Below are 10,267 nucleotides of genomic sequence, written 5' to 3'. Positions count from 1 at the left end.
GGAATGACTAATTTTGTATTATTTTTTATTAATTCAATGTAGTTTAAAAGTTACACATTCCTTGTTAATGCTAGTCTGCCTTTGTAAATCATCACACAACAAAAATTTTGAGCCTTCATTTGGTGAAGCTGGTCATTTGAAGGGCACCAAATAATGTGTATGACTGGCACAACACTGAAGCAGCCTGGAGACCTACCTCCTCCACTAACAGAGAAGAATAAAGATGACATTGCTGTGCTGCCACTTATGATTTATAACTACCAAACTATAAAACACTTAATTATAACAGTAACTGTAAATTCCTTACTGTTCAAGAAGTACCCACTTTTTTTTTCTTTAAATTTTTTTAAGAAAGCAGTTGAAGCCAAAGGACAACAGTTGCACCCGGTGTGGTGGTAGGCCTTGATGTGCATAGGATTCTTTTGGCAGCCTTGATGAGTAAATCAGCTGTTGCCAGACAGTCTGTGGGTGACTACAACACGTTTATTGCATTTTTTACTTAATACTCAATGGCGGAATGTATTTAATAATGTTACTGCATCAAACTTTGTCAAAAGCTAGACAATACTCAAGCTGGAACAATATGCAAGATTCAGCAGGCTTTTAACAACAATTCTATGAGGATTAAACAAGTAAAAGATCATTCACATCACTGACAATATATGCAGTATAATCAAGGATATCAGTCATATGACTGAAAGAAACCCTTAATGACACAGGGACTAGTAATTGTTCTCCATGTATCATTTTAGGGAATAATTTGGGCATGTACAGGGTGCTCTGCAGTGCACTAATCCCAACTACACTGTGTAACTTTAAATCATAAACAGATAACAATGAAGTAAATTAGCACAGCATCCAAAGGTTTCAGTCAGTATTAGATTATGAAAGTATAGATGGAGGTAGGCTGCCATCCACAAACCACTAGAGGGGTGGGAGTGTTTGTATGCATACTGGGGGTGACAAAACTAACCAATTTATAACAGTAATACAAACAAAAGGTTGGTCCCATTTGCATTACCAATGATTTTAGCACCTTGACTATCACTAATACTTTGCTAAGCTGTACAGAAATCTTTTTGCATTGTGACTCCTTTAATGTGCATTAACTATTTTACTTCAGAGAATTTATACCTTCATCTTATTATGTAAGCAATTATGGGAACATGATGCTAAGCTGATGTGAAAGTAGAAGTATTAGGTTTTGGTATCTTTCTTCTGTAGTTTTACTCTTATTAGAGAAGGTGTGGTGTCTTGTCTCAGGCAGCCCCTTTGAGGGAGACCTAAACCTGGTATATGGATTGATTACATATCATATCATCTAGAAAACTCAGTGAAAGATCACTTCCTTGTTTTCATCTTTGAAGTATTTCTGATGTCAACACTTTGCATGTATATACACATATACTACATATCACATAAACAAATCAAGAAAATATAATGCACTTGTGATTCCTTGAACTATTAGGTGTAAAAGTATTTAACACTGAGAGTTAATCTTTTATACACAATGATTTCTCTATATGTTTAAGTTTGATATTATTAATGAAGCGGAGACAATTTCAATGAGACCTTTTTCTCATCATTGCCAATCACAGATTATCTGTAATAAATCTTCAGTGCAGTGTTTGATTAATAGACATAATAGTAGGGATTTCTGGTGATGTAAAGGCTTTTTCACTTTAAGCAGTTATCAATGTTCTGTATACAGTAAACCCTCACTTCACCAAATCTTTATCTGTTAGAGCCTAACTAATGAGAGAGCAGATTTACTGGATGGTGTAATATGCAGCTTGGATCACAAAACCAATGTAAGCAAGTGATAAAGTATGAGCAAACTGGATCCTAAGTGTGCTTATTGACACCAACAATGGACATTACACATGCAATACATCCATGCTAATGCACAGTGTAAGCATGTACACACACACACACACACACACACACACACACACACACACACACACACACACACACACAGATGTCTTGCAAGTTCTGTGCTGTTCAAACTCACTGATTCACTCTAATAAAATCATTCTTAAATGGCAGGTAGGATGCAGTCAGGGTGTGGGTACAGCCATGCCACTTTCCCTAAAACTACACTACATAACTTGTGATATATGTAAAAGGCATTACATATATGATAAAATAAATAATAAATATAATGTTGACATAAAAATCATGGTATTCCACAAATAGTAAACTTATTCTACATAGATATTTATATGCCTATAGAGAAATGTGGCATCAATAATTTACATTGCTATGAAAATATTAATCATTAACTTTTATAGCAGTTTTAAAGTGAATAACTTACATACAACAATATTTAGAAGGCAATTCGAAGGAATGCAAGTAGGAAATCTGTTATTTTCTGATGATAAAAATATGTTAAACTCATCATGAACAACATTTACCTAACCAGCCTGACTGAGGCCCTGGCGAGGCAGTGAACTTAACCTGGCATGTTACTTTTATCAATTGTCGCACCAGGTTTAAGGTGGGAATGTATCTTTAATAAAATTTATAACGTATTTTGAAGGAATATAAATAAAAATATGCAAATAAATAATAATAAAAACAGAATGTTGAAGTCACTGCAAAAAGCGAGGTGCAGGTGACCTCACCCTGATACAAATCACCTGCTATGTTTCCCCTGGGAGGTGACTCACCTGGTTTCATTTTGGGAAAAGTGGCAGAGCTGTACCCTCACCCTGACTCCAGCCTAGCTACCACTTTAGACAGGTAGCAGTATAGTGCTGCACTGAAGTAAAGTCTCTTCCTTAAGCAGCTTTGTGACAATTTTTCAGAAAGCAAGCAAGGAACCTGCATGACTCTTGTAAGAAATGCAATCTTGTATACACACACACACACACACACACACACACACACACACACACACACACACACACACACACATACACACACCAGAACAAGAGTACAGATTATTAAAACATGTGAAAAGTGAGATATACATGTGGGCAGTTCTGACAAATATAATTCTACTATACTCAGGGCTAACTTATGCTCTAGGCCAGACTAATGACAGTAGAATTTCAATTATTTTTAAAGCCTTGAATATAGATAATTTTTGCCTTAACTGGACATGGTCTTTGCAAAGTAGTGTGATGCAGTGAGGTTTTACTGCATATTCAAGCCTAAAACAGGACTTATATCAGGAAATTGGTTTTCCAGTCAACTTGTGATTCAGTACATGGCAGGCTGACGGCAGCAGGTGAGGATCACCCTAGTTGAGTGATGGGGTGAATGTTGACCACTGCACATCCACATTTGGCCATTTAGTTGCAAGGCAACTTAGGAACTCACAATTACCTGAGGTAAACCCAACATGACTTTCTTGCAGAGTGACACGCCCTTCAGCATACTGAATCTGGAAGAACAAATAATGCTATTTACTTTTGGACAAAATATCAATATTACTAACTTCAATTAAAATATATATATGCAATAACTTTATATTTTACTGCACAGGAAGTCAATCCACATTTGCTAATTATTACTGTAATGTACATCTACAATGAACAACAGTCTTTCAGCTGCTTCCATTATGAGTTGTCACAGTGGAGCAGTCTATTGCAATGCCTTCAGTTTTCTGCATCTTCCTCAGTCACATTCACTACAAGTACAGTGCTGGCACTGGAAGATGGCACAGAGAGCCACACACCCTTTTCCACCAATAAATTCACTTAATCTCCTGTCTCACTCTGATCTGTGTGAATCTGGGAAATAGTTGCATCTGGCAGCTAGTGAGAGGCCTCTCTCAGTCACATGCAGTTGGTGACACTAGTGGCAGTCTGCTTTTCACAAGTGATGCATATATGCTGTTGATCACTCCATTCAGGATCATGTTTAAATGGCATACCCCTCACCATTTTGCCCTATTCACACACACTAAGAGGCCAAGGATTCTCAAAGAACCCAACTGAAGCCATATGTGCATTGGTTTGAGAGAATAAATCTAACAAAGAAGAGGCTGCAAACATAGGACTCTTGCTGAGAACCATGCAGCGTTGGAACAGAAAATATCTTGCCACCAGGATGCATGTTGTACCAGCACTACATAAGCTGGCAGGACCTAAGCAAAAAGTCAGCCAAAGGACTCTGAAAGTCTTTCATAAGCAAACAGAGGCCTAACCTGGCACTACAAGCAGGGAAATTAAGAAGAATCCATGTCTGCTGATAGAAGTGGCTGAGCAAATAGTGAGAGATTATTTTAAGAGAAATCTGGATTACAGGAGAAGTAGGCCTGTACCTAAACCATGGGAAACACATGCCCATTGTGTTAAAAAAAAAAAAAAACTTTTGCAGCTCAGTACAAAGATTGGGGCTTTGATGGGTGGTGGAGTGAGACAAATCTTGAAGTGACTGATAACCAGAGAGCAAGAGTTTACCACCCCTGCATCAGTGATCTCTGTGACCCCCACTACCTAAGGCACACGGTGAAATACCTCGACTTGCTCGTGGGACACCAGGAATATCTACAAAACCTAGCTGTTTCTCTTTCCAAGCATCTTCAGAGGGTTAAGAAGAGCTGAGGGTACCTTATATATTATTGATTTTGGTGAGAAGCCTCTTAACACCATATACAACCCGAGATCATTCACAACAGAATCTTGCAGCGCTGGCACCATCTGCAACCTGCATGTCTTCTTTCACTTTCTCTTGTGATGGGTAGATCCCTCTCCACCTACATGTACAACATAAACACTCTACAACCTTTAGGAGCTGAGCTAAGACTCACCTTGTTGACTGGACATGATGACTCCAAGCCATTGTAATGGTGGATAAGAAAAGTGTCTGGAGGAGAGTATGACTGGTCTGGTGTGAATAATGTTTCAATAAATTTGTGGTAGAGGATCACTCCCATGCTGTCTGGGTCAAGCTCAGTCATCAAGAATTGGATACTGAAAAAAAAAAAAAAGAAAAAAAAAAAAAAATTATTGGAAAGTGCTGAAAATGCAAAGGGAACCTATAAAATGAAAGTAAACTTCAAACAGGCTTTTCATTAATAAGAACAAAGTTATCTTGTCTATAACTGCAAACATGTAATCTGTGTAATATTTGCAAAGAAGTATTGCCCTGCATGTTAAGTATTCAAAAAGTCCAAAGCATGAAGGACATCAAGTTGTCTGAGTGGTGACTGAACAGCTGATGTGGAAATAGTCAATGTCAATGATGGTAAATACTGCAAAACTCTAGGACTCCACAACTTCTAACAATTCTTGGAAGACACTTACAAGTCGTCATCAGTGCACAGGTTGAGTTTCTCGAGGACATCTTTCAGCTTCTCGGCCTGGATGAAGTGGTTGCCCTCTGTGTCATACCAACTGAACACCTGCTTTGCTCGCTCTACTTCAGAGTCGGGTGTCACCAGCTTCTTGCACCAGGAGAAGACCACTGAAAGGCATATGGGCAATAGCGGTGAAAAACTTTGCTTTGGATATTTATGAAGTGCAGGATTAGCTATTTATATGCCATTTACTTGAAATTCTGCAAATCTCCATTAATTTTTATCCAAAATTTTAAATATGTATGATCTAATGCTTTTATTCTTTTGTTTTCCAACCTCATCATGCAAGACTGTAAATGTAAAATCTTGTCTGAAAATAACTAGACATAACACTGACTGCAGGAATAAGGTATGTGGGCTAACCTGACAGGTGAGTCTCTGAGGCCATGACCCACACCTGGCTAGTGGGGTTCTTTAGGTACCAGCCCACCTGAACGTAGCGTAGGTGTTCCAGCCGCGTCAGGAACCCCACAGCAGGCCGCTTCAGAACACCAACCAGGTCTGGGGATGGAAGTCCAGATGAGGCCACCATTATAAATTTCTATATGTAAGGTTTGTTACAAAAAAGTATACCACTTTACACTAAAGGACAAAAGGTGAATTTCTTTTAGCTGTACACCTTGTGACTCCACACATTTATCCTATCAGTTCTTCCATTGCTGGGTATATTTCTTCAATTCTTGATCCAGAAATCCAGGTACAGTGACATGTCTCCTTGGCTGTCACATCAGGACCTTTTCAATAGTACCATCAGCTTGGGGAATAACCACATATCAGAAAGATGAGGGCAGATGAAGAATCTGATGCTTTAATAAGAAATCCTCAATTTGGTGTGAAAAAAAAAAAAAAAAAAAAAAAAAAAAAACAATGGGCATTTTCATGAGGTCTGCTTCCCACATGCCCAGTCTTTTGTGATGAAATGTATTCTTTGTACCTGATTCAAGCACTGTTGGCTAAGTACCAAATTAATTATATTCATCTGGCTACATGTCTCCTTGAGGTATCTGGTTGCACTCTAAGCTGCTGTTGCTGCTGACAGGATGAGACAGGAAGAGACCTCATGCAGATTGTGACAGTGCACCTTGTAGCCATTCTTGCACAAGACTTCCAGAAATATATCTCCTTGTGACTCACCACAACATACAAAGAAATCTGGCATATAAGTTTAAAATATCTCAGGTTTTTTCTGGTAAATCTGAGAACTCTGTAGTCATGGGATATGCAGCCATTTGAAAGTGTAAAACACTTTACAAGTTAAAGAAAAAAAACTGGAGTAGTTAATAACAGTTTTTTGTTAAAGGGTCTCACATGTAAAATACAAACCACATACATATTTACTAAGAAATTAAGAAGAAACCAAAACCAAAGATATAAGGATATAAGGTGGAAGAAAAGGAAACAGAAAGTAAAACATGCTCAGATTTTCTCTCCACCACAACACTGTCCTAAGGTGCTTACCAAGGCCACCCACATTCTTGATGCCATCCCAGACGTAGGGTGAAGCGCGGCCGGTGATGAGGAGGTTGATGAGGCCTTGTCCCCCGTGACCCTGTGTCACATCAATCAGGCTCTCCCCAAGGTCCCCCATCTCCTCCCTCACTTTATGAACACCCTGCCAAAGGTCATCAAGTGAAAAAGCTCTTTTCAATACTTAACATATCATTTTCCTATAATTTTATGATGGTAGGAATTTTCTCTGTGCCATACACTTCTTTTGAAACCTTGATGGTAATGGTTCAAGTGACCTGCCTCACTGATAAGCTATAATAGACATGATAAACTAGGAAATCTAATATCAATATAAGCTCCCAAAGATCAACATAAATAGATTTAACACATACTATACATTAAGTTAAATCTTACCTTTGTCAAGATAACGGAGTATAAGAATAACAGCACCCCATACTGGGCTTTGTACCTGTCCAGGTGAGTTTCTAAATGACTCTGCAATGAGTGAGCATTTTCAAAATCTCTTAATCTGAAATGCAAGAAAACTTATTAGGTATTTACTTGGACATTTTTCAAAATTGTAGTTAAATGGTACAAAATGCTGCATATTAGAAACACATAATGTAACAGATGATTAAAACAAATAAGGTGCTCTAAAATCTATTTTGATATCATAATTATTGGAACTTTTGTTACTTATTTCATAAAAACATTGATTTTAGAATCTTAAAAACAAGTGCATCTCCTGTACACACACACAAACATCAGAATCACCACTCACCTAACACTGGAGTGGAACAAACTGTAATCTTTGGCACTTGGTGTGGAGGAAGGTTGATCAGGCTCTGTCGGACTGGACCCTGGACACTCATTGCTCAGGGAGAGTGGGTCATCCAGGCAGGCTATCTGAAAAGGGCCTGCAACGACATTACAATCAAGAATCAATGCTTATAAACACACAGTAGAATGTTCTTGATGCAGAGATACTGAAGAGTATGGCTTTGGTCATTGGGAATGAGTCTGCTCAAAAGCATATTACTTATGGTGTCTAAAAATGTCATTAGTTTTGTTACTGAAATTCTTAAAACAGTTTTCCTGATATTCTCCACTAAGCTGATAACACAAGCACATTTCTATTGTTATTACTTTGCAGTGATACAGAAGAGTGGGCAGAAATAGCAAAAATGAAGTGAGAGGAAAGGAGAAGTGGGTTTGGTAATGAAGTGTGGAGTTCTAGAGTTGAATAAGAAGAAATAGAAGTATGATGACAGACTGTTTAATGAAGGTACTTAGCAGAAGTCAAGTCTTATCCAGTAGTCAGTGTGTGGCTCACCATGGTCCTGGTGGGTGGGGGAGCCACTGTCCTCAGTGCTGGAGGAGGAGCTGGACTTATCCCCAGCATGGCCTGCTACAGAGGCCAGCTGTTTACACTGACATAGGATTTCAGTCAAGGCTGCTGCTAAAAATTGGTCCACTGTTGTACTATCAATCTGTGGGAAACTGACGCTGTTCATTGCCATAAATCTCTAAGAACTGTTAATACCACAATCCTACATCCTATCCAATAATGTTGTCAGGAACCTCAAGGCTGCATGGGCTCCACTCAGGTATATCTGAATGGTCCCTGTAACTTTTCCAAAACTGGATTGAGTAACTGGGTATAACCAAAAATTTAAGTCATCCAAACTCTCTATGAAAATAAAAAAAATCTGATGTCAATGAACAATCTTGACTTTCCAACCTGTGACAATCTTCTAAGTGTAACAATCTTAGATGTACACACATTAAAAAAAAAATGTGGTTAATCTTTAGGAGCAAATAAACAAACAGAAAAACAATCACAAAATGTAGATATGCAACATTATTTCCATTAAAATACATGGCACTTCAGTACCATATAATTATATTACCATATATTTTCATGAAAATAGATAAAGCAGATCCTTCCATAAAGAAACATAATTTACTAAGCAATGCCTTACATGTTATCAACAAAATCAATACAAAGCTTCATGAAGTCTAGATATATGGCAGAACATGCCAGAAGGAAACTCACCTCCCTGAGTTGTGAAAACTGGTAACTTGCAATTAGGTTTTTTATTAAGAAAGCCTGCACAGGGGCAATGACAGCACATGGTCCTCCACTTGTCTGTATTAAAGCTGTTCTCTCATTCTCACTGAAGATAAAACCTGCAAGAGATATTTCCTGCTAGTACATCACAGGTAAACACAACACACCTGATGGTGGGATGGAAGCCACTGTCCCTCCACCAGCTGCCAGTGCGAGGAAGGGATCCTCCATTATCTAACACAACATATCCAGTGCAACAGCTTCACTTGATTTTAAAATACCCTGAACTGTTTGCTTGTTACGGGACAGTTAGATGGTAGTAAGGTGCTAGGATTGATTGACCACTGTGGGTAAAATCAAGTGATTTTGCCAAGAAACATTTATCAAGTGAATTAAAAATGGTGAAATCTCTCAAAATAAAAATTATAAGAAAAAAGTTTTGTGAGAAAAACTATGAACTTTCTGTGTTTCCAAGGTGCAGGACAACATTGTCAATCTGTCCTGTCAAGTTAGGTTCAGTTCATGTAAGAAATGTTTTGTAAAGTATTTTTGTGTCCTGTTTTCCTATGAATCTGGACTTAGTTTTCTTGAAATATTACTTTTGGTAACAAGGTATATGAATACTGTTTGTTCAAATAAAAGTAGTTGCTAGGAAAAATTAACCTGATTCATGCCAAGAACACAAAATAAAACCAATATAACTTCTGTCACCTACTATTGGAGTAGAAGTTAAGATCCATTAAAAGAAAAAAAAAAAAAGTTGCTCAAAAGCTTCTAATTTCAATAATTTGCTCCAGTGAATAACTTTTGGCATATTTGCGACACCTTCAATCAAGATTCTAGTGCTTTCTGGCAACATACTGTAACATGAAAGGAACCAATATTTCAGTTGATGTCAAGTGTTTCATGAATGAAACATGTTGTTTTCTTGCCCTCTTGCTCTTCATGTCACAGGAGTGAGGCACAAGGCCCAGTAACAGCGTTGTGAGTCCTCGCCTGGAGGTGTGGCCGCGCCGCTCACCAAGTGTCAACTTGTACGAGTGTCGTATTGTCTACCTTTACTTACAGGCACGGGAGTCTTCCAGTACAACCACACACCCAGGCGATGCGTACGTGCCTAGGTCTCCCAAGAACGCTTAACTCTCACCACAAGATGCAGCTGCGCAACAAAGCGAGGGCCAAACATGAGTGAGGCAGCAAGCAGCCTCCCTCGGCGGCACGTCACCAGCCACGCTTACCTTGTGACCACCTAGCGAACAACTCTGGCCTGATGCTTGGTCCCCACACCAGCTGTGACACCTCGTGGATGGACTCTGACACTAGCTTAGGGCGCTCTGTCATTATAAACGGCTAACGGAATGACGCACACAGGTCCTCGAGACACGTCCTGCCACAGCTCAGCGAGGTAAACACTGGCGCCCGGCTGGCCTTTGCAA

General features: G+C 38.8%; 1 protein-coding gene across 1 annotated transcript; it reads right to left on the bottom strand.

The window, feature by feature from the left end:
- Window positions 1-229: 229 nt before the first annotated feature.
- LOC135113722 (ubiquitin carboxyl-terminal hydrolase MINDY-3-like) lies at window positions 230-10,267 on the bottom strand. The gene is made up of 10 exons (XM_064029250.1): window positions 10,070-10,267; window positions 8,817-8,950; window positions 8,094-8,250; window positions 7,542-7,677; window positions 7,175-7,289; window positions 6,770-6,923; window positions 5,675-5,812; window positions 5,259-5,418; window positions 4,763-4,925; window positions 230-3,391 (listed from the first exon to the last, which is right to left on the bottom strand). Exons 1-10 carry the CDS (start codon window positions 10,170-10,172, stop codon window positions 3,248-3,250), a joined length of 1,404 nt encoding a protein of 467 aa, XP_063885320.1. The 5' UTR covers window positions 10,173-10,267; the 3' UTR covers window positions 230-3,247.

This window comes from Scylla paramamosain, chromosome 26, assembly GCF_035594125.1.
Source record: "Scylla paramamosain isolate STU-SP2022 chromosome 26, ASM3559412v1, whole genome shotgun sequence".
NCBI classification, from domain to species: Eukaryota; Metazoa; Arthropoda; class Malacostraca; order Decapoda; family Portunidae; genus Scylla; species Scylla paramamosain.
The sequence above is the reverse complement of the archived record's forward strand: the minus strand, read 5'-3'. Positions and strand labels throughout refer to the sequence as shown.

Bases quoted from the DNA above. Each gene is read 5' to 3' on its own strand.
- LOC135113722 (XM_064029250.1), bottom strand. From the start codon at position 10,172: ATGACAGAGCGCCCTAAGCTAGTGTCAGAGTCCATCCACGAGGTGTCA. The intron at 8,951-10,069 runs GTAAGCGTGGCT...TATCTCTTGCAG, and splicing joins GTTCGCTAGGTGGTCACAAG to GTTTTATCTTCAGTGAGAAT. The intron at 3,392-4,762 runs GTGAGTCTTAGC...TTGTTCTTCCAG, and splicing joins CATCATGTCCAGTCAACAAG to ATTCAGTATGCTGAAGGGCG.